This window comes from Haliotis rufescens, unplaced genomic scaffold (assembly GCF_023055435.1).
Source record: "Haliotis rufescens isolate VD_foot unplaced genomic scaffold, xgHalRufe1.0.p SCAF_35, whole genome shotgun sequence".
Classification (NCBI taxonomy): Eukaryota; Metazoa; Mollusca; class Gastropoda; order Lepetellida; family Haliotidae; genus Haliotis; species Haliotis rufescens.
The window spans coordinates 3,671,010-3,698,365 of NW_025964057.1; the positions used below are offsets into that span (position 1 = coordinate 3,671,010).

The 27,356-nt window shown below is 43.8% G+C and overlaps 1 protein-coding gene across 2 annotated transcripts in view; it reads right to left on the reverse strand.

The window, feature by feature from the left end:
• Nucleotides 1–27,356, reverse strand: part of LOC124134456 (cell surface glycoprotein 1-like) — a 118,156-nt gene that overhangs the window by 38,523 nt on the left and 52,277 nt on the right. For both annotated transcript variants that reach the window (XM_046499290.2, XM_046499291.2), the window contains exons 2-3: nucleotides 20,298–20,506; nucleotides 14,541–14,730 (exon numbers count right to left, since the gene is read on the reverse strand). In XM_046499290.2, coding sequence (XP_046355246.2) covers nucleotides 14,541–14,730; nucleotides 20,298–20,385 — 278 coding nt within the window. In that variant the 5' untranslated portion in view covers nucleotides 20,386–20,506. The remainder of the gene's footprint in view (nucleotides 1–14,540; nucleotides 14,731–20,297; nucleotides 20,507–27,356) is intronic.

The window sequence follows — 27,356 nt, forward strand, 5'->3', positions numbered from 1 at the left end:
TGGACTTCCTCATTGATAACATCTAGGTGAAACTTGAGGCTAGGACATTAGCTCATTGATAACATCTAGGTGAAACTTGAGGCGAGGACATTAGGCAAGAAGTAGGTATTCCCAGGGGCCCATCTGTTTCTTTATGCATTGGAATCAAAATGTCTGCTCTGACCGGCAAAATGAAAATTCCCCCAAATTTATCTTTAGCTTTATATATATCTTCAACTTATTTTGAGTGGTGTATTATTCCTGAACCAAAAGGAGTCCACCAGAGTGGGTTCTGCCTGGAGACGACGATCGCCATGGTGTGCGTGCCGTCAATGGTGCTAATATCAATATCACCCAGCTGCTGACAGACAGTTGGAAAAATCAATTACAATAAATCATTACAATGTTATATAAAATGTCATTATTACTTCAATGAGTATCCTAGCAACAACAATTAATCACCAGATGAAATCGATGTGATAATAACAGAATGTACATACTTTTGTTGGCAGTTATGTACACATCGATAACCGCATTTTATAATGACATACCTGATCAAGTAGGAAGCATCCTACAGCTGGCTCGTCTTCTCAATGAATATAATAATCTTATTTGATCATTTTTTTTTGTAAGTATTGTATTTGGATTGAAATCAAACAGTGTTGAGCCAAGTGTTTGCTTTATAGGACTTTAGACGACCTACTTGAAGACCCACTCTTCTCTGTCAGTTAGTGTAGGACTGCCGGACTGACTTCAATGATTCTAACACTTATAACTACCATCATATGTACTTACTTAACACAATAAGGATCAAGTTCAAATCTGGCCAGATACACTCATTTATCCCGGAACACAGACAAACATTTTGTTTATGAAATACAAAACCTTTGTGCCAGGGTCGGTATGAGAGGCTGCTTGGGATAAATGCTGAGCTCTTCTGGGATATGAAGTTAAAAAGGACTTTGACACACAGAGGGTGCATCCGGACTTTGTGTTACACATCAACATACTACCCAAGGACCCTGAATGAACTGACTTATCTCCAAGGACCCTGAATGAACTGACTTATCTCCAAGGACCCTGAATGAACTGACTTATCTCCAAGGACCCTGAATGAACTGACTTATCTCCAAGGACCCTGAATGAACTGACATATCTCTGAGGACCCTGAATGAACTGACTGCTCCCCAAGGACCTTGAATGAACTGACTTATCTTCAAGGTCCCTGAATGAACTGACTTATCTCCAAGAAGCCTGAATTAACCGACTTCTTCCTGATAGCCCTGACTGACACAACTACTTCCCTTGGACGTGAGAAGTCTACTGCACTCAATCCTGTAAGCCCAATCTGTGACCTAGCATCTCAATCTTGCGCTGCAACCGTGGTGAGACTTGTAAAACATTCATGGTCTTGGCACCTCCAAGGAACATCGCACCACGAGTGGAGCACATAGTAGCAAGGAAGGTATGACCACCAACTACACAGGAGATCCTGAACAGACCACTAACAGTCTTAATGGGCAGGGCAAGATGCAGTGGACACTTCACAATACAGTGGCCAGAGATCTAAGTCAGTAGGGTTGGGTGCAGTGGACACTACACAATACAGTGGCCAGAGATCTAAGTCAGTAGGGTTGGGTGCAGTGGACACTACACAATACAGTGGCCAGAGATCTAAGTCAGTAGGGTTGGGTGCAGTGTCCAAAATAACTGCCTGCCTGCCAGACTGTCCGTGGCTGGTAACGTTTCTGTCGGGCTTCATTGAATTTACCTCACCTGCCCAACTGTCTGACAGGTAATTTTAAGACTACTTACATATTCCGTTTTATCATAACTCCTCTTACATGCTCTGGCAGTTGTTTGCATTATTTCAACTGAATCATGACACGATTTGTGTCTTATATTTATGAGTTTTTACTATATATTACTTCTGAAGAATGTGGACAGGTATCTTTGAAGGCAACATTTATGGGTCACCTGCCCGACTGTCTTGATTGGTTCTAAAAATATTTCAAGCACTGATTGTGTGCCACTGTGAGGAGAAACATTCCAGCAGTCACAGGGACATCAAGAAGACATCCCACAGCGTAGCTGGAAAGTGATTTGATTGTTTGTTTAACACCACCTCAGCAACATTCCAGCTAAATGACAGTGTCATGTAAACAACAGAATCTGGATCAGACAAACCATTTAACTGATATTATAAACCATGCCCCATGCTGTTGATGGCATCGACCAAGTCACTGACTACTTGATCCATACAGCCGTATCTTACAACAAACATAGGTTCCTGGGGACCAGTTCTAACCCGGAATCCCCACTGAGCCGTGACAAGTGATTTCTTTAACCACTCGGCTACCCAACCCCATCCCTGACATCTGTGACAGCAACACCAGGGCTAGATAGTGAGTGAGTGAGTATGGTTTTACGCCGCTTTTAGCAATATTCCAGCAATATCACAGCGGGGGACACCAGAAATGAGCTTCACACATTATACCCATGTCGGGAATCGAACCCGGATCTTCGGCGTGGCGGGCGAACGCTTTAACCACTAGGCTATCCGACCGCCCCTCCAGGGCTAGATAGAGCATGTGTCATAGTGAGTGAATGAGTTGGGTTTAACGTCGCTTTTAACAGTATTCCAGTTATATTGCGGCGTGTCAGCTTAATGTGGGAGGAAAGCCAGAGGTGATGCAGATCTGAGACGTTTACCATTTCAAGCACAGGTATGGTGCTGACAAACCTAGGAACATAATCAGGGCAAACCAGGATTCGAACCCACAATCACAGGTTTCCAGCGTGTCCAAAGGACGCAACTCTGCACAGCGAATTGCCCCCTCATGTGTCATAGAGCACCTCTCAGTCCTCAAACTATCAACAGAATGACGGTTTAATGGATGGCAAGTTTTTACAGAGACTGAACACATCTAGGAGTGTACTCTGTGTAGATTTAGTCATCCGGTGAACGGCAAACAACATGAAAACATACAACGGTGTAGTCACGTGCAGTGATGATCAGTGTCTCAGCCTTTTGCTATGAATCTTTCCAACGTGACAACTACATCGCTGTCAACAGTACCCATGGGTATTCTTTACACAACAAGTTACAGAACAGGATCATTACATGGATCGTGGATACCTAGATTCTGTACAACTGTGAAAAAGTTAAAATCCACATTTCAATATCAATATTTCCATATATCCTTCATGAGGGAAAGTCTGTATAAAAAGTAGTAAAACAAGACTTTGCTACTGAATAAAACCTGACTGCTGTTTTATCTTTCATATGATGGTTTCGACAGCTCATAGAGTTGAAGCAATGCATCTGACTGCTGACCTGAAGAAAACAAACCTTGAACCTAGAACACTACACCATGATCTAATCCTACTTCCATAACATATGTCTGGCCTCCATGTCTGTCGGGAAAATACAGATATAACTTCAACAGCCATACTATGAAATAACATCTTTGAATATTGTGATTGCCATTTTACAAGAAGACATGCCGACACAAGACCCCCTGTGCCAATCAAAAGTCACATTAGCTACTTTTCACATCCTAAACATGACACATGATCTTCCTACAACTAATGATTAATAACATCTCCAAGCTCTAATCATCTCCTGGACGACCTGGAACAAACACTACCATCACATTTGATGTGGATGTAGGACTCCCCTGTCCTCTTTGATATCATTCACTTACACCAGCCATCATTTAAATCTGCTTTCAAAGACGAAGCAATCGAGATCCGCAGTATATCAAAGGTGCCGTGGCAGTGTGAGTGATGACAGGCTACAGACACACTGGCTTATACAGCATCAGTCATCACAACAGTAGCATCAACCTTCACCTCTACGCTCAAGGTGGGAGATCCTCTTCAGATACTTTCCGGCCAACACTAATTCCAAATTAATACGTCTCTTGATTCCCTGTGGATGTGCATTGCATGCAGCAAGTGGCATTAGCTAAATACTCAGCTCCTCCGCGCCAATTTCTTTATAAGGTTCGATGGCAGACCCATAAGTACCCAATCAGCTGAAGCTGACTACCAACGTCTTCATCCCGGAGAATGCTGATTATTCCTTGTTAGTAGGATCCTCAGACTAAGATAAACTACAGTAGACAATCAGATTCATTGGCATCACTCCCACTCTACACCTGTGCCATTAACCAATCTACCCTCCTTCACACAGTGCAACCTTCACACCTACCCACATTCACATATACCATCTACCCACCTCCCCACATTCACATATACCATCTACCCACCTATCCACATTCACATATACCATCTACCCACCTACCCACATTCACATATACCACCTACCCACATTCACATATACCATCTACCCACCTACCCACATTCACATATACCATCTACCCACATTCACATATACCATCTACCCACATTCACCATCTACCCACCTACCCACATTCACATATACCATCTACCCACCTACCCACATTCACATATACCACCTACCCACATTCACATATACCATCTTCCCACATTCACATATACCATCTACCCACATTCACATATACCATCTACCACCTACCCACATTCACATATACCACCTACCCACCTACCCACATTCACACATACCATCTACCCACATTCAAATATACCATCTACCCACCTACCCACATTCACATATACCATCTACCACCTACCCACATTCACATATACCATCTACCCACCTACCCACATTCACAAATACCATCTACCCACATTCACATATATCATCTACCCACATTCACATATACCATCTACCCACATTCACATATACCATCTACCCACATTCACATATACCACCTACCCACCTACCCACATTCACATATACCATCTACCCACCTATCCACATTCACATATACCATCTACCCACCTACCCACATTCACATATACCACCTACCCACCTACCCACCTTCACATATACCATCTACCCACCTATCCACATTCACATATACCATCTACCTACCTACCCACATTCACCACCTACCCACATTCACATATACCATCTACCCACCTACCCACATTCACATATACCATCTACCACCTACCCACATTCACATATACCATCTACCCACATTCACATATACCATCTACCACCTACCCACATTCACATATACCATCTACCACCTACCCACATTCACATATACCATCTACCCACATTCACATATACCATCTACCACCTACCCACATTCACATATACCATCTACCCACCTACCCACATTCACAAATACCATCTACCCACATTCACATATACCATCTACCCACATTCACATATACCATCTTCCCACCTACCCACATTCACATATACCACCTACCCACATTCACATATACCATCTACCCACCTATCCACATTCACATATACCATCTACCCACCTACCCACATTCACATATACCATCTACCCACCTACCTACCATAAGGTAGGATACCCAGGTCATTAACATAAAAATGGTGCAATTCAGGGATTCAAACTCATTACAATTGGATCCTGCAGCTAAGGGATTCAATTCTGCACCAACAGTTGCAGTGCCTCGTACCACTGGGCCACTTGTTCTCCCACTGAGCCAGGGGCGGTCAGGTAGCCTAGTGGTTAAAGCGTTAACTCGTCACACCGAAGACCCCGGTTCGAATCCCGACATGGGTACAATGTGTGAAGCCCATTTCTGGTGTCCCCCGCCGTGATATTGCTGGAATATTGCTAGAGGGGGCGTAAAACCTCACTCACTCACTCCCACTGAGCCACTGTTCCCTGTCCGCCTGATTGACAGCATGTGATACATGATCAGTGAATGCCCCATCACGGTCTCCTTTACACTCAGTGGCAGGCCGCTGCTCATCATACGATGTAAGGAAGTAATCATCCAATATTGAATCAGCACGCACATTATTATTTCTATGTTTGTCTTGTAATTACTCTCATCATCCTTGAAACAGACCACAAAGAACATCGATGATTTCACTGGGTTCCAGGAATTAATGACAATGACTACATGTCAGTGAATGTTGTTGAAAGTATCTGTCAGCATTAATCCGGCTATATTAAAGCGCCTTATCAAGTCTAACCAGTGACTGAAAGCATTGACCTACTATCAGGGCACATACCGCCACTGACACCAGTCTGTGACACCCACCCCAGATCTCTGTACCCAACACCAGACTGTGACACCCACCCCGGGTCTCTGTACCCACCCTAGGTCTCTGTACCCACCCCCGGTCTCACTACCCAACACCAGTCTGTGACACCTACCCTAGGTCTCTGTACCCAACCTAGGTCTCTGTACCCACCCTAGGTCTCTGTACCCAACCTAGGTCTCTGTACCCACCCCGGGTCTCTGTACCCAACACCAGCCTGTGACACCCACCCCAGGTCTCTATACCCACCCCGGGTCTCTATACCCACCCTAGGTCTCTGTACCCAACACCAGCCTATGACACTCACGCTGGGTCTCTGTACCCACCCTGGGTCTCTGTACTCATCCCCAGTCTCTGTACCCAACACCAGCCTGTGACACTCACGCTGGGTCTCTGTACCCACCCTGGGTCTCTGTACTCATCCCCAGTCTCTGTACCCAACACCAGCCTATGACACTCACGCTGGGTCTCTGTACCCACCCTGGGTCTCTGTACTCATCCCCAGTCTCTGTACCCAACACCAGCCTGTGACACTCACCTGGAGCACACCTTGGTCTGTGTATCCTTCCTCCGACATGTTTGTCCTTAGCTCTGACCCACGTGACCCAGTATCCACAACAAAGGCAAGGTGAAACGTTATCTGACCTTCTGAGTCAGGTAGATACGACTACTTATCACACGTCTACCTATGTTGTAAATAACCCTCCATTTGCTATATCATATATTACACTGTTAACTGATGACATGCCTCATAAATCTCTTCCTCAGTATTAATTCTTTCTCCTCTAGAACAAATCAGAACCTTTTAAACTTGATAATGTCAGTCCTGGAATGAACCCAAACAGTTGTGTGTAGGCAAGTGATACATCAGATTGTTTACCCCAGGAGATGACAGGTGTCACTGACCAATCACTGTAGCAATCTGACATGTATGGCCATGTTGATAAACATTTGGACACAGGGTATCATGTAGTAGGCTCAATTGTTTGTTTGTTGTTAAGCGCTGCACAACAAGCTATATGACAGCAGTCTGTAAATAATCGAGTCCAGATCAGACAATCCAGTAATTGACATCATGAGCATCGATCCACACAATTGGACACGATGATATGCATCAACCAAGTTGGCGAGTCTGACCACCTTATCTTGTTAGTCACCTCTTACGACAAGCATAGTCGCCTAGTATGGGTTGCTGAAGACCTATTCTACCCCGGATCTAAAGGCTCCATAAATCAGTAAGGGACAAAGTAAGCCTTATACAACCACAGCCAGCATAGATTACACCTTCTAGCAGCGTTTAATGCAAGTCTGGAGCAGACAAACCATGGTATGAGAATCAAGCCAGGTCAGGCCTCACTAGGTCCCCAGTAAATAGGTGATTATGGTTTTATACAAATGTATTCCAGCAGTAACATGGGGTCTTGACATGGTTTGTGGGAAACTGAACCAGCATGATGACCAACATGTTCATCATCAGGCTGCCCACTGCCAAACACGGAGTACTGCATCGATGGTTGCATATAATTATGTCAGATTAACGAGTATGTCGAATAAACGAAACTAAGTAGTATCAACGTTCGTGATCGGAAATCGGACAACTACACGATAGATAAGGATTCAAACACGTAATAAAAAATATGCATCTACCAGCCGATTCGTCTCGCATCAAAACACTGGCTGTGTACTTGTGGGCAGATGCCCACGGAGTACGCTGATCACTGTGTCGGATTAACGAGACTGATTAATGAGTGACTTCGGTAATTCGTTGCAAATTAGGTGTGTCGGAGTCGGAGTGCAAGACTGTCGGATTAACGGGTCTAAATAACACTGATTTAATCGGTTCCCATCATTAGTGTCGGATAAAGCCAAGTGTCGGTTAACGAGTGTCGGATTAACGAGACTTGACTGTACATCTGTATACACACACCCCCAGCATGGCTGCCAAGCCTGTATGATTGTAACACCCAGTGCAGGTCAACACAACCTGACACAGCAGCATTCCCCAGGTTACGGCTTCTAGTTCATTTGAGTTCAAGGAAGCCTGACGGGAGCGCCAGACAATTCACTGCGAGGAGTCACACATAGATGGGTTGGTTCTATACTCATATTTTGTTTTTACTGATACAAGATAAAGTATTCTGAAGCCAAGATGTGAGTGAGCTGGATTTATCAGTTATTTCAGGCCATGTTAGTTTTGTGGGGGAGGAAAACCTGAAGTGATCAGGTCATGGATGCATCCCCACAGAGTCTGGTGCAGGCAAACCAACACTCACAATCTGTGTGATTGAGTATCTCTCATTAGCTGATCCTGGCACAACTAAGGGACTCAACACCACTGGGACTTGCCCCTCTAAAACTAACTTGTGAAGAGCTGACTGGACATCCTCTATGCCTTATTTACTGCATGTTTTCATCACATTTGCATGTCAAATTTAGTATTAATATCTAATCCTCATCTAGTAATGTTAATATGTATACAAATACATAACCACATCAATTATCTTAACAGCTCAGAACCAAAACACATCCATTTTCTTTTATAAACAACAGATAATTCTGAAAGAACACCTTTTCATAAAAATTCTAAATAAAATTGTGAGATAAGCCCGGATTTGCTGTTTTTCCTGTGCTATTTCCGCTGCAACACACAGCAGGGAGAAATGGCCTGTCAGGCCCCACACTTGCACCTGTTCCACACTAGGAGTTGATCTCCCTGGGGACTCCAGCTGCCAAGATGATCATTCCCCGACAAACGCTAATATACACAGGAAAACTCCATAAAGCACAAAGTTCATCCCTGTTTGCACATCAATAACTATCGTCCATAAATACATACTCCGCTGTCTGATCCAGCTGCCTGTGTCGGACTAGGTGGAGGAGCACACACAGAATCTGGCGAGAGAATTGGGGGACATGTTTTTCACTTTTTGGTTTTAAGATTTGACAGACCAAAACCAAAAAGGAAAATAATAGTTAAAATTATTTTCTTCAGGCCAAACTGCTTTTCTTTGTTGGATTAAAAAAATCAAAAATAAGAAATAGGGTTGAAAGCCATTATCAGCAATATTACAGAAATATTCAAGATAAGATCTGGCAGGGATTCTACCAAGTCCGTGAATGAGTTGAGGTGTAAGCACATTTCCCTACATTATCCCCGACCACTAACAATGATTTCCCACACAGGTAGGCAAAAGCCTGCTTTCACAGAGTTTACAAATCACAACACACACTCCGTCGCAGTGGTGACTCAGCATAACACCACTGCCACAGGCTAATTTGCATATCACGTGACCGGACTTTTCTCTTGTTTGTAAACAAACGCGCTTTTTCAGAAATCAGTATAGAACAGACTAATGCAAGTATTTGGGGGCGCTTCACATATTGTTTTGCATAACTATATAGATATGCTACTACAACTGCGACAGTGAGTTGCATGACAATATATATGTATGCATCAAAGTGACCGTGTCGCTAGCTCTCCGTTGGGCTTCGATGACAGCACGTGGAGCCGTACAACCAATGTAAACATAGGATAACTACGCAAAAACAAGTAGATTTTTACGTATTTGCATACTTTCTCAATGAAAGTTAACCATTCTTTGACATTTGTTTATGAAAATGTGTAGACTTGTCAAACATGAAACGGATGAAAAGCTTATGCAATATCTTGAATGGACTGTGAAAGATGTGACGAATCGTCACATGGCGCTGGCCTGTGGCAGAGGTACTATGCTAGCTGGCTGCCGGCCGCATGGAACTCTGGGTAGGAGAGTGATCACAACACTGTAATCACTTCCATGTTGTTATAATACCTGCTCATCACATACATCTATTCATGCCAAACAATAATTGAAATCATATACCCTAACTACAATGAATACAGTACTTATCAAAGTCACCTTATCTAAAATCCGTCACATGACCTACCATCATAGTCAGATGACCTTCCATCACAAACACAAAGCCAACTAGCACAATCGCATGGCCTACCATCATGTCACATGGCTTATCATCATAGTCACATGACCTTCCATCACAATCACAAAGCCAACTAGCACAATCGCATGGCCTACCATCATGTCACATGGCTTATCATCACATGTCACATGACCTACCATCCAAATCACATGACCCAGCTATGAGACTGTCATACCTAGTGACCTACCTGTAAACTCCTGCATACCAACAGAAACGAGTACACCAGCATCCCATTGTGACAACGGGGAACGGTCCTCGCCAACCACCTCCAACATGCACACACAGGGACGTCAAATAATACCATGCCACTAACTCCACGTCTGTAAGAGCGGAGAGATGAACTCCACTGCAGCCTGAGAACGTTTCCCTACAAACTATCTATCTTGTACTGCTCCATGCAAACACCGTCATGTGACCACATAGATTCCATGGGTGGCAGCAAAACAGGAAGACGCGAAATGACATTGATGGCGTCATGATCGTTGAGTGATGGCACGTCCCGACTGGATCAACAGACGCAGCTACGCATGTAAACCACGGAAGACGGTGTCACGCCAACACGGAGACAAGTCACTCAGAAATAATGATGCAAACGTCCAAACAGAGAAGGTTGTTTGTCGGCCACACACACATGGATGTTCTGGAACGATGAACCACCCTGTCACCTGCTCCACCCTGATTGGTCAATAGCGGTACTCCGGACACACAGAGGGCCAGCAATGTACACAGTGACACAACGCTTTTAATCAGAATGCATACATCGCCATCATCGTTATAACAGAGATCCTTTGCCCGTACTTGCAGAATATCTGCAGCGCTGGCCCACTCATCTTCACACGGATTCTTGGTCTGACACAAGTCTGGCATCGTTGAAACAGACCATAACTCAAACACAGGTCCAGGTTTAGCTGTCAGCTCCCGTGTGCATATGAAATACCATTCTGGTTGAAGACAGGTGGTAAAAACACCACACATGCTCATATTCAGGGGTCACAGTACTCGGGTTGGCCTTGTTTACATGCTGATCATCATAAACATTTGGTCATCCCCATTTTACTTCCTTCAACATCTGAAGCTGTCAGTGACGTTCCTTTTGTCAAGAGGATGTTATAAATCCAGTAAATTCAACAATGAAATTAAATCGAAATATTGCACAAGAAATTCTTCCAAAAGTTTCAACATTGAAAGAACTATCTGAGTGATGCAAGACTCAAAGAACAGGATCGCTGAATGGTTTGGGGCCATGTTCAACCTGCAGAGGATGTCATGGAGGTAGTTCCATACCACAGATAGTGTGAGGTGGCCATATGACTATTGTGTTGGGGTGTTAAATGTCCCCTGGACTTTACACAAGCTTCTCCAGGCTTAACAGCGGCTGTTCTATGACAAGGCTTTCCTAAAATCAAAGCAGTTCCACAAAAATCAAACCATAACAACAATTCTCCAAGACTCAAGTCCTAATCCCAGTAGGCATAGCAACGGAAGAAGCAAGGGCGGAGATATGAACTACTGCACACGAACTTGCGCATCATACCAGTTATTATATATTTAGCACCAGACTACATTCCATTCATACCCCAAACATCAATACCACCTGTACCGGGGAACCAAGTTTCCCTTGCTGCAACTCCATTGTAAGTCCTAGCTCTGTGAGGAGTAACGGCAGTGAAAATGGTAAGATCGTAAGTCCTAGCTCTGTGAGGAGTAACGGCAGTGAAAATGGTAAGATCGTAAGTCCTAGCTCTGTGATGAGTAACGGCAGTGAAAATGGGAAGATCGTAAGTCCTAGCTCTGTAAGGAGTTATGGCATCATAGTTGTAGGATCGTAAGTCCAAGCTCTCAGAGGAGTTATGGTAGCCACAGTGGTGAGATTGTAAGTCATGCTTAAGTTCCGACAGTCCCATCACCAACATTGTTAGTCAAGGTCAAGTATGAAGTTACAATAGTCATAGTACTGAGATCATAAGCCATGACGAACTTAGCCGTTACGACAGGAATAGCACTAGCATCGTAAGTCCTTGTCCTTGTTGAGTAAGGAGTTGAGATCACCATAGTGCTTAATCATAAGTCCTTGTTGATTAAGGGTTATGCTCATCATGTAGGTGCTTAAACGTAAGTCTTTGTTTAGTAAGGAGTTACGATCATCAAAGTGCGTAATCGTAAGTCCTTGTTGAGTAAGGAGCTACGATCATCTTAGTGCTAAATCATAAGTCCTTGTTGAACATGGAGCTATGATGATCATAGTGCTTAATCGTAAGTCCTTGTTGAGTAAGGAGCTACGATCACCATAGTGCTTAATCCTGTTGAGTAAGGAGTTAAAACAGTGGCAGTACTCTCTCAATACTCCCTCATGATTAATTGTAAACAAAACATCTTCAAAACATCGTTAAACTTCCGTTTATCATATGAGGCTTTACTACTTCAATGGGAATACGCCATTTCCTGTCAGCAGAAATTGATTTTCGCCCGATCCTGCACTCAAATTCTCTCGTTTAGGTTATGTTTACGTTAGTTTGGCACCGATATCTGAATGTACAACACAAGGTCTTTGAACGATGGATGCACAATATCATACCAGTGCTTGTCAAGTCTTCAAAAGAGCAGAACTGTTCTTATTGGTTTGAATAAGAATGTCTGGTACTTGTCAGTTCGGGTTATGACCAGTACTGTACCCATATGATTGTAAATAATGTGGAGCACTGCTGGATACATACTCATACCGTTTGTACCTCTAGATTTATTTATTTTCTTTCACACATTTTAATATTGACCACTTTATCATGAAGCAGACGATACATCCACATGCTACATTGCCCGCCTGTGCATCGGACCGGTGAGGCTGGCCAGACGGACGCGCTACACCTCCACGGGGGAGGAGGCTAGGACTACCATATCTAAAGATGCAAGAATCACGCGGTCAGAAAAACATCACAGCTGCAAGCTAGGCACCGCTCTGCCTAATGTCATACACAACATGCCTACCAAGTTTCATAAAAAAAATAACTTGCATTTCCATCAAAATTTGCTTTTAACAGTCTAAACTTAAAAAACGTAATCAAATTCAATCAACTTCACCAGTATCTGACTAATAATCAACCCTTAACAAAATGTAACTGTGAATTCCTTACAGAAGCAGAACTGAATACATACAAATAAAACAAGAAAGAAGTGAGCAAAGCTCACATACCCCCATTATCCCCGCTGGTCATTATCCCCGCCTTTGAATAAAAATTTGATGTAGGAGTTACATAAGAAGAATTATCAAAAGGACCAAAAATTGTTGATATAAAAACACATAAAAAATGGTACAATATCATATAAGAAAATCAATAAATTAATAATTTCCATCTAGCCTTAACAGATATGGTAAAGAATTCATAAATTCAAACTATCACAAAGCACAGTTACTTATGATGATCTACATGTGTGGAAACAATTTTTGAAAATATATTAGCTATACAAAACCAGTCATCAAAATTTCTAAATTCCATCATGTTTCCAAGAAAACAGCAAAAGACAAAACTTTCAGAATGTTATAAAAGATAAAAAACAATCATAGCGGTTAATGTAGCAAGTTTGCTGAAGATAGGATACATAATATTGTAAACATGGATCGCACAAAAACTCTACCCCAAATTTATGTTTCACCATGTTCACCATGATTCCATGGAAACGGCAAAAATAAAAAAAATTCAGAATCTTCAAACTAGCAAAAGGCACAAGTACTCATTGTGGTAAATGTGTGTAGCAAGTTTGGTGAAGCTAGGGTGCATGGTTAAAAAGTTATGGGCCGTATAAAATACCCACCCTAAAAGTTTAAGTTTCTAATGTTTCCATGGAAACGGAAAAAATTAAAACATTCAGAATCTTCAAACTAGCGAAAGGCACAAGTACTCATTGTGGTTAATGTGTGTAGAAAGTTTGGTTAAGCTAGGGTGCATAGTTAAAAAGATAGAGGCCGTACAAAACACCCACCCTAAAAGTTTAAGTTTTCTTAATGTTTCCATGGAAACGGCAAAAATTAAAACATTCAGAATCTCCAAACTAGCAAAAGGCACAAGTACTCATTGTGGTAAATGTGTGTAGCAAGTTTGGTGGAGCTAGGGTGCATGGTTAAAAAGTTATGGGCCGTACAAAAGCTCGGACGGAAGGATGGATGGAAGGACGGACGGAAGGACGGAAGGACAGACGAACGGAACGCTATATACCCCCGATTTACTTCGTAAACAGGGGTATAATAAACCTCTAGATAGTGACAGTGTGTGTACTGACATTGTTTGGTCAGATGATGTAACACAATGTATCTCTCTGCAAAGAAGGTGTGTGTACTGTGATTGTTCTCAAAGCACAAACAATCCATATCAAAAACTGCATATGTGAATTTGTCCAGTTTCATAATATTATTGTTTATTTTGTATTTGCAATGACCACTTACCCTCCATCGCTGTCGTCATCGTCGTCAAAGCTGCCGGCTGACATCAGAGCCGTGGTTGACTTGGCCTTGACAGACACCACACTGATCTGATTGTCATCTTTAGATTTAGTACGTTTTCGACCTCCCTTGAATAATTTCCGCATGGCCTCAAATGGCTTGAACTTACGGGACTTTTTGCCTTCTTTAGGGTCTGAAACCAGAAAAGCCAACATTTGTGACAAGCGACTAAACAGTTACACGACTGTGACAGGAAGTAACAACTGGTATCATTTTGTGACTCGCTACGTGAAGAGTATATTGACACTGAGGTTAAAGCATGCCAGCATATTGGGCCCACACGGCTCGCAGCCAGAGACAATATGTTTATCAACAAGCCTTGTTTACATGGCCCTATATAAGCATGTCGAGCCTCGGAACTCCCTTATAAGGACACAATAGCCACACATACCGGGAGGACTTCACCTGCCAGGGTTTTAATACCTGTGCACTGTGAGCAATCACAGGCAGATTCCGAAGGGGAGTGAGTGAGTGAGTGAGTGAGTGAGTGAGTGAGTGAGTGAGTGAGTGAGTGAGTGGTACAATTGAGTGTGAGTGAGTGAGAGCAAGGGAATGGTTGGATTGGTATTACTGTGTGAGTTTTTGTGTGAGTGAGTGGATTGGTATTATTGACGAGACAAGACAAATTTATTCGGTATAAGGCCTTTGGCCCAAAATACAGACAGATTTAATATTTATGCATACACATTTACAAACATGTAGGCAAGGTAGACATGTATCCTATTTTCAGATTATTTTTCTTTAATTTCTAGAATTTATAATTTTATAGACATAAAACAGAACCCACCCCCCATCCCAAATGTTATAGATCTTCCTGGTGTTTATTTTGGAAAATACTAACTACAGCGTGCATGGTATATTAATAAATTTACAAAATACTTTCTACTTTCTTTATAAATACCGCAAACAAATAACACATGGTACTCATCTAAAATATAGCAATGGCCCCTTGATTTACAATATGGATATAATTTTTCATTATATTCAATTCCAGTATATCTACCAGGTAGTGAGTGAGTGAGTGTGTTTGTGTGAGTGAGTGAGCTGAGTGGGTGAGTGAGTGGATTGGTACAAGAAACAAGTATACCATACATGTGGGTTAATATATGAAGACGTCCTCACATACAAGATATATCAGACTGGATTGACGGACAAATGATCATACTGGTATGTTGTGTGAACCAGCGCTCATGAACGCATCACATGTGACGCATCCATGACTCCAACAGGACCATTTGTCTCCAGCAGGATTAGCGCGTAAAGTTTATTGTGCAGCATATTTTGATAAGAACAAAGATTTGTTTGTTTTTTGTTATTTAACGTCACACTAAGCAATATTCCAGCCATATGATGCTGGTCTGTAAATAATCAAGTCTGGACCAGACCATCCAGTGATTGACATCATGAGCATTGATCTTTGATAACATGCATTAACCAAGTCAGCGAGCCTGACCACCCGATCCCATTAGTCTCCTCTTACGACAAGCATGGGTTGCTGAAGACCTATTCTACCCTGGATCTTCACGGGTCTGTAAGAGTAAAGACACTCTGTAGTAACACTTGACTAATTGTTAGTTTTATATTAATTGGTGCACACTGGAAACATATCTTCTTAATGTACACACTTCTCTATATGTTCCTGTGGTTTGCGTTTCTTTTGGCGGTGAGTATATTATCTTTCCTTTATGTACATACGCCCTCATCCAGCTTCATTGATCAAACTTGCCGAACATCAGGAACAGCCAACAATCCTAATAACTACTCTACATACAGCGTGGCATCTTTAAAGTCATTGTTCTGTTGGAGTTCCTGTGACAGTGGTGTTGATATATGCCAGTCACACATCCAATAATGAGTCAGAAATTCGGAGATGCCTTTTTTTATTTTTATTCTCAAACATCAACAATCAATTGTAAGCCACGAAGTTTCAAACCATCAGAGACCTAATTCAGACTGGCATCCTTTCCCTGGGGAACAAAAATACTTTAAAATAACAATTTAAAACACAAGGTAGATCAGGGAAGATATGCAGACAATCAAGTGGTGTCAGGTGACGTGCTTCGTACACCACCACCACTAAAACCACATCTTCACATGGGAACCCCACACAACCACTCATTCTGATTTCAACGCCATTGAACAGACATCTGTCACTGCCGACTGAACCAACAATCACACGAACAACTACATATGATACTGACATCTGTTGCCATGGAAACAGATATGTCGTCAGTCAGGGAAAATGCTGACACGGCTGATTGAACTTCAGGGTGACTTAAATAGTTCAAAAACAAAAATTAACATAAAAGTTCAACTATGCATATGATTTGATGATAATATTGACAAAAGCAGTAACTGTTTGTTTGTTTATTGTTTAACGCTGCACTCAGCAATATTCCAGCTTTATAACGGCGGTCTGTTATTAATTGAGTCTGGACCAAACAACCCAGGAATTGACATCATGTCATAAGCATCGATCCACGCAATCGGGATACGATGACATGCATCAACCAAGTCAGCGAGGTGGACCACCCCGTCCTGTTAGTCGCCTCTTACGACAAACAGAACTTCAAGTAACAGTGTAGTTGAGTGCAACACGATTGTGTCTGTGGACCGATGTGAAGGATGATGTGTTCTGTCAGATATAATGGTCTGTTTATTGTGGGGAAGAGAGCCAGAGCATCTGGGAATGATTGTAGAGCTGACAATGTTATAACTGTGTAAAGTAACATATTGATACAAACTGACACATGCATGAGCCTACAGAGTGGGACATGTTATTTGGTATGAAACATTGTCATAATTCCTATTTTCTGAGGGTTTATATACAAGAGGCAATACTGACAATGAATCCAACTTACTACATATCTCAATAGACGGGAGTCCTTAGACTGTCACACATCTAGACTTGCCTCTTAGGAGGATAGAATTATTACACATCCAAGACTTTTTCAGTACAGACTTGGAGCAAGGCGAAGTCTGGAGTCTGGAGTGAATCATCTACAAGTCCCTTGCGTAATCTTTAACCAAACACCATGTAATATCTATTATATGGTCTCTGCTCAGACGCCCAGTGTCAGGGTAAAGTCTCCACTGTCACAGTCACCTCACTCCACAGGTGGGTAGTCTAGTGGTTAAAGCAGCAGCTTGTCATACTGAAGCCAGAGTTTGATTCTCCCAATTGATGGATTTTTCTAAAAGAGGCCTAAAAACTTACTCACTTCCCAGGTATTTTTAAACAATTTTTTTATCAATTTTTCATTACCTAAATGAGGTGTGACAGTCATGAAACATGCTGACAAGGCCATTTGGTGTGAATATTACAACATGTTATTTTGTAACAATTAGTTCTGAGCACAAAGGGAATCTATGGATCCAATCTCTCCTATTCCTGGAACAGCGCCTCTTGTCTAGCAAGTTCCTGTCAGATCACGGAGAATAACAACATTGGGAGACAGTCCAGGAGGGCATGCTGGGAAGGTTTATGTTACACACAGTGATTGGACTGCGAGCCTCCATACCTAGAGGTTGATCTGGTCTATGCTACATCCCAGTTCCAAATAAGTAGTAATCACACAATCAAGGGACCGGTCATTATTATCAATGTGTCCCACCATGTTGTAATCACCCAATCAGAGTCTCACCAAGGGACCAGTCATTATATCCAAGTCAAGTGGGTTGGAGAATATAAGAAATGAAATATATAAAAATGACATGTTCATCGAGAAGATGGTGAAAAAAATGAACCTAACACAACACTGATAGTCATTTCACAGTAACAATATTTGATTTCAATAAAAAGAATTTCAACAATGTTCAAACCCATGAAAACAATTACAGCCCTTGGAGGGTTGCCAAAAAAGGACATACTTGGAGGAGGATGTATTTACCTGAAAGCCTAGACTACCAATACCCGACATTAAATGACAGGTGCTCCCATCACACTTTACAAACTAATGGTGTTGGATAAAAACCTCTTAGTTTATAATTAAGCTGTATACAATCAGTTTGCCTATCAACTACCCTAGGGAACTGTGTGATGGTGGTAGTTCAGTGCTATCTATTTAGCAGTGATGGACGACAGCAGCTCTGTCCGTGACACCGCCACTGATCACGGTGTCAGTGGGTAATGATGACCCGTCACTTCCTCACTAGATACAGTTACATCGGCCTAATTGGACCTAATTACACGGAGAACCAGGAGCACCCAGCTGCTTCTTGATGCAGACAAGACAGCCCCATCTTTGACTGTTTCAGAGTTTATATTGAAAGCCACCCATTACGTGTTGGTGAGATCCTAGCAGTTGCAGGGCAATCCAGCTACTTAACAGCCATCAGGATATCAGGCGCTTATAGGTTTAAATCAAAATCAATGTGCTGAAACTGTCATGCTTTGTAAGATGTAAGACTGTTTTGTGAACTACTTTAATATTGTGAGTGAGTGAGTGAGTGAGTGAGTGAGTGAGTGAGTGAGTGAGTGAGTCTTGTTTAACATCACTTTGAACAGTACATATATCACGTCAGCATGGTCAGCATATACCACCTCCTTACCAACTTCCCACAGAACCAATACTGTCTGTCCCATATACCCCCTCCCTAACAACTTCCTACAGGGTCAATACTATGAATACACAATGCCATTTAGAACGTGGTAAAATGCAACTAATGTTATAATTTGGGTAACACTTTCTTAGTAAAGTACAGATTCTCATACTTTTGGGGTTGACTCAAACCCGGGATTCGAACCTACAGGGTCATCACTGTCCATATACCCCCTCCCTAACAACTTCCTACAGGGTCATCACTGTCCATATACCCCCTCCCTAACAACTTCCTACAGGGTCATCACTGTCCATATACCCCCTCCCTAACAACTTCCTACAGGGTCATCACTGTCCATATACCCCCTCCCTAACAACTTCCTACAGGGTCATCACTGTCCATATACCCCCTCCCTAACAACTTCCTACAGGGTCATCACTGTCCATATACCCCCTCCCTAACAACTTCCTACAGGGTCATCACTGTCCATATACCCCCTCCCTAACAACTTCCTACAGGGTCATCACTGTCCATATACCCCCTCCCTAACAACTTCCTACAGGGTCATCACTGTCCATATACCCCTTCCTAACAACTTCCTACAGGGTCATCACTGTCCATATACCCCCTCCCTAACAACTTCCTACTTCTGTACTAACCAATACCCATCTATTGCCTGATTGAGACTCAGTAAGGTTGGAACTATATTTCGTCAAAGGATTCAAATATTTTTATAACAAATGTATGTCAACTGTCCTCCTTTTCGTCACTTTGTTAAAGCTTGTAGTAAACAGCCAGTTATTTTGTGAGGACTTACAACATGCGACGCATGTTGAACAAGGCTCAGCTCCGTAATTGAAAGCCTCTCCACTGAATCCCTGCCAAACATGCCGGGGTCGTCTGCCAACAGTTGCATCATGTCTCAGCCAAGTCGCCAGTAATTGAACGCCAAATTAAGACACCATAATCAAGTCTCGCCCACGAAGTTCTTACACAACTGGATTCAGACACTACACAAACACACCCTCATCCCCCTGCTAAGACAACGTTTAAAAGATTCTAACTCCATCTTGGTCAACACAGCCGCCATTCGACCAGAGTTGGTGAGATGTCACAGATCTCGTACATTTCCGGGTGCATATATCCCAAGATCCTCACCTGTCGCCATGCCGACATCTCCGCGACCTTCGTCCTCTTGTGTACTTGCCACGGCCTCCTGCTCTGCTATGGGCCCCGAAGAGGCCATGTTTGCACCTCTATCCCGGCCTAGCTTATTGACAGCAAGCCGGCCCCCTTAATACCATGCCTCTCGGGGCGAAGTCGTGTACGTCAGTGTAGCCGGGCACCACCTCCATGCATCCTCACACCTGGAGAAGAGAAACACACCATTGTCAGAGCAACCAGAAGGTAAAGAAACATACAAATACTGGGAGTCCAGGTTACCATGACAACAGCACCTTGATGGTGCCACAGTTATGTCAGTGCCATGCCATGTGTTGTTACGTTGGGACGTACGAGATGCAACCAGAACGTCCCAATAAACAAGGTGTAACTGTATACAGGTTGGGCAAGTCTGGATAAGTAGGATAAATCTGACAACACAGTATTATACAAGTTTAGTTTGACAAATGTTCTGTCAGCTTCTGCGCTATTCCACCAGAGTGAGTGAGCTAATGTCAAACAGTCCGGCCATATTGTAACAATGCATGAAGAAGACGAGAGGCCAGTTCCACAAAGATTGTTAGCGCTGCCACTAGCATAAGTCTGTGATTAAGTATGGGATACTCCATGTTCAGGTATGGGATAAGTCTGTGATTAAGTATGGAATATTAATTGTTTACATATGGGATAACTCTGATTAAGTATGGGATACTCCATGTTTAGGTATGGGAAAAGTCTGTGATAAAGTATGGGATACGCCATGTTTAAGTATGGGATACGCCATGTTTAAGTATGGGACAATTCTGTGATTAAGTATGGGATACTCAATGTTAAGGTATGGGATAAGTCAATGATTAAGTATGGGATACTCAATGTTAAGGTATGGGATACTGCATCTTTAAGTATGGGATAAGTCCATGATTATTCAATTAAATTAAATTGCTCAAATGTGCTTAGACCATTGTAGACCATGTCAAACGCCTTCTTGAAGAGACAGGATTTGAGTGTCTTTTTAAAGTTTCCCAGATTTTCTGTTTCTTGGATTTCTTGTTGCAGATTGTTCCATACCAATTGGCCAGCATGTGGAAATGACCTATTGATCGCCATATGTTTTGGTATGTGACTTTGGCACCACAAGTAGATGTTGATCTTTTGATTAAGTATGGGATAAATCCATGTTGATATCACAGAAAGGAAGCACCACAAATTGGCTCCACATATTGGTTGTATCCATGTGGAGAATCGAACACAGTTCTTGTGAGCAGTTAGTCAAAGCTCAACCTCTGAGACACCTACCCACTAGGAGTTCCTGGGCAGGTGGAAGATGACATCAACTGACACCTGTGACAACCCATCATCACAACCTGCCACATTCCCAATACCTCATTGGCCACAAGAGGAACATGGGCAACTCTTACTGTAACACACATTTAGGAAGGCATCGGCTTTGTGTCATGTGTAGTTTGACAGACTTGCTTTATTTGCCTGGTTCTTCAGTTGTATGTTTGACGTGGGCTCCCTGACACAACAACATCTACATTAGCAGCAGCCACATCCACGCAGACAGTCAGGCCGCGCATGTACAGATCAATCTACAGTAGTCCATCGGCACACAAGACGCAGCTTACCCCAATCTCGTCTCAGACAGGTACAGCACATGTCAATGTTTTACAAGGATTGTTGGTGTGCTCACCGAGCTGTCATCTTACCTGGCTACCCCCAGGTACAGCTTCCAGACTCCCCATCCCCTCGGCACAGATCGACGGTGACACTCACACACAGCGACACTCTGCTAAACCTCCACACATACAACATTCCCTGGGTAAATGCCTTCCGGTAGTGTCACCCATCTTAGCCCAGTCCTGAGGCTTCCTTGTACAAGGCTAAGGCCAACACCCTCAGTCAAACTGGAGGGTAAACATCAAACCGTCTTCATCCTCACTCACTCAACAAATGACCAACCACCAACCACTTACATGACCATTCACTCAATCTATCCCATCCACCCATACCATCATCTACTCCACACCAACCCACCCCTTACAATCATCCATCCATACAATCATCTACCAACCCACCCACACAATCATCTACCCACCCACACAGACCCATCTGCACAATCATCTACCCATGCCATTATCTACCTACCCACACAGACCCATCCATACAATCATCCACCCACGCCATTATCTACCTACCCACACAGACCCATCCATACAATCATCCACCCACGCCATTATCTACCTACCCACACTGACCCATCCATACAATCATCCACCCACGCCATTATCTACCTACCCACACAGACCCATCCATACAATCATCCACCCACGCCATTATCTACCTACCCACATAGACCCATCCATACAATCATCCACCCACGCCATTATCTACCTACCCACACAGACCCATCAATACAATCATCCACCCACGCCATTATCTACCTACCCAAATAGACCCATCCATACAATCATCCATCCACGCCATCATCTACCCACCCACACAGACCCATCCATACAATCATCCACCCACGCCATTATCTACCTACCCACATAGACCCATCCATACAATCATCTACCCACGCCATTATCTACCTACCCACACAGACCGATCCATACAATCATCCACCCACGCCATTATCTACCTACCCAAATACACCCATCCATACAATCATCCACCCACGCCATTATCTACCTACCCACATAGACCCATCCATACAATCATCCACCCACGCCATTATCTACCTACCCAAATACACCCATCCATACAATCATCCACCCACGCCATTATCTACCTACCCAAATAGACCAATCCATACAATCATCCACCCACGCCATTATCTACCTACCCACACAGACCCATCCATACAATCATCCACCCACGCCATTATCTACCTATCCACATAGACCCACCCTGACGTATTCGCCCATACATTCATCCACCCACCCACACCACTGACCCACCCTGAAGTATTCGCCCGTACAATTATCGACCGCCATCGACCCATCTGCACCATCATCTACCCACCCACACTGACCCATCCATACAATCATCCACCCACGCCATTATCTACCTACCCACACAGACCCATCCATACAATCATCCACCCACGCCATTATCTACCTACCCACACTGACCCATCCATACAATCATCCACCCACGCCATTATCTACCTACCCACACAGACCCATCCATACAATCATCCACCCACGCCATTATCTACCTACCCACACAGACCCATCCATACAATCATCCACCCACGCCATTATCTACCTACCCAAATGAACAAATCCATACAATCATCCATCCACGCCATTATCTACCTACCCACACAGACCCATCCATACAATCATCCACCCACGCCATTATCTACCTACCCAAATAGACCCATCCATACAATCATCCACCCACGCCATTATCTACCTACCCACACAGACCGATCCATACAATCATCCACCCACGCCATTATCTACCTACCCAAATAGACCCATCCATACAATCATCCACCCACGCCATTATCTACCTACCCACACAGACCGATCCATACAATCATCCACCCACGCCATTATCTACCTACCCAAATAGACCCATCCATACAATCATCCACCCACGCCATTATCTACCTACCCACACAGACCCATCCATACAATCATCCACCCACGCCATTATCTACCTACCCACACAGACCCATCCATACAATCATCCACCCACGCCATTATCTACCTACCCACATAGACCCATCCATACAATCATCCACCCACGCCATTATCTACCTACCCACACAGACCGATCCATACAATCATCCACCCACGCCATTATCTACCTACCCAAATAGACCCATCCATACAATCATCCACCCACGCCATTATCTACCTACCCACACAGACCGATCCATACAATCATCCACCCACGCCATTATCTACCTACCCAAATAGACCCATCCATACAATCATCCACCCACGCCATTATCTACCTACCCACACTGACCCATCCATACAATCATCCACCCACGCCATTATCTACCTACCCACACAGACCCATCCATACAATCATCCACCCACGCCATTATCTACCTACCCAAATAGACCCATCCATACAATCATCCACCCACGCCATTATCTACCTACCCACACAGACCGATCCATACAATCATCCACCCACGCCATTATCTACCTACCCACACAGACCCATCCATACAATCATCCACCCACGCCATTATCTACCTACCCACACTGACCCATCCATACAATCATCCACCCACGCCATTATCTACCTACCCACACAGACCCATCCATACAATCATCCACCCACGCCATTATCTACCTACCCACACAGACCCATCCATACAATCATCCACCCACGCCATTATCTACCTACCCAAATAGACCCATCCATACAATCATCCATCCACGCCATTATCTACCTACCCACACAGACCCATCAATACAATCATCCACCCACGCCATTATCTACCTACCCACACAGACCCATCCATACAATCATCCACCCACGCCATTATCTACCTACCCACACAGACCCATCCATACAATCATCCACCCACGCCATTATCTACCTACCCACACAGACCCATCCATACAATCATCCACCCACGCCATTATCTACCTACCCACACAGACCCATCCATACAATCATCCACCCACGCCATTATCTACCTACCCAAATAGACCCATCCATACAATCATCCATCCACGCCATTATCTACCTACCCACACAGACCCATCAATACAATCATCCACCCACGCCATTATCTACCTACCCACACAGACCCATCCATACAATCATCCACCCACGCCATTATCTACCTACCCACACAGACCCATCCATACAATCATCCACCCACGCCATTATCTACCTACCCAAATAGACCCATCCATACAATCATCCATCCACGCCATTATCTACCTACCCACACAGACCCATCCATACAATCATACACCAACGCCATTATCTACCCACCCACACAGACCCATCCATACAATCATCCACCCACGCCATTATCTACCTACCCACACAGACCCATCCATACAATCATCCACCCACGCCATTATCTACCTACCCAAATAGACCCATCCATACAATCATCCACCCACGCCATTATCTACCTACCCACACAGACCCATCCATACAATCATCCACCCACGCCATTATCTACCTACCCACACAGACCCATCCATACAATCATCCACCCACGCCATTATCTACCTACCCAAATAGACCCATCCATACAATCATCCATCCACGCCATTATCTACCTACCCACACAGACCCATCCATACAATCATCCACCCACGCCATTATCTACCTACCCACATAGACCCATCCATACAATCATCCATCCACGCCATTATCTACCTACCCACACAGACCCATCCATACAATCATCCACCCACGCCATTATCTACCTACCCAAATAGACCCATCCATACAATCATCCATCCACGCCATTATCTACCTACCCAAATAGACCCATCCATACAATCATCCATCCACGCCATTATCTACCTACCCACACAGACCCATCAATACAATCATCCACCCACGCCATTATCTACCTACCCACACAGACCCATCCATACAATCATCCACCCACGCCATTATCTACCTACCCACACAGACCCATCCATACAATCATCCACCCACGCCATTATCTACCTACCCAAATAGACCCATCCATACAATCATCCATCCACGCCATTATCTACCTACCCACACAGACCCATCCATACAATCATCCACCCACGCCATTATCTACCTACCCAAATAGACCCATCCATACAATCATCCACCCACGCCATTATCTACCTACCCACACAGACCGATCCATACAATCATCCACCCACGCCATTATCTACCTACCCAAATAGACCCATCCATACAATCATCCACCCACGCCATTATCTACCTACCCACACAGACCGATCCATACAATCATCCACCCACGCCATTATCTACCTACCCAAATAGACCCATCCATACAATCATCCACCCACGCCATTATCTACCTACCCACACAGACCCATCCATACAATCATCCACCCACGCCATTATCTACCTACCCAAATAGACCCATCCATACAATCATCCACCCACGCCATTATCTACCTACCCACACAGACCGATCCATACAATCATCCACCCACGCCATTATCTACCTACCCAAATAGACCCATCCATACAATCATCCACCCACGCCATTATCTACCTACCCAAATAGACCCATCCATACAATCATCTACCCACGCCATTATCTACCTACCCACATAGACCCATCCATACAATCATCCACCCACGCCATTATCTACCTACCCACACAGACCCATCCATACAATCATCCACCCACGCCATTATCTACCTACCCAAATAGACCCATCCATACAATCATCCATCCACGCCATTATCTACCTACCCACACAGACCCATCCATACAATCATCCACCCACGCCATTATCTACCTACCAAAATAGACCCATCCATACAATCATCCATCCACGCCATTATCTACCTACCCACACAGACCCATCAATACAATCATCCACCCACGCCATTATCTACCTACCCACACAGACCCATCCATACAATCATCCACCCACGCCATTATCTACCTACCCACACAGACCCATCCATACAATCATCCACCCACGCCATTATCTACCTACCCACACAGACCCATCCATACAATCATCCACCCACGCCATTATCTACCTACCCACACAGACCCATCCATACAATCATCCACCCACGCCATTATCTACCTACCCAAATAGACCCATCCATACAATCATCCATCCAAGCCATTATCTACCTACCCACACAGACCCATCAATACAATCATCCACCCACGCCATTATCTACCTACCCACACAGACCCATCCATACAATCATCCACCCACGCCATTATCTACCTACCCACACAGACCCATCCATACAATCATCCACCCACGCCATTATCTACCTACCCAAATAGACCCATCCATACAATCATCCATCCACGCCATTATCTACCTACCCACACAGACCCATCCATACAATCATACA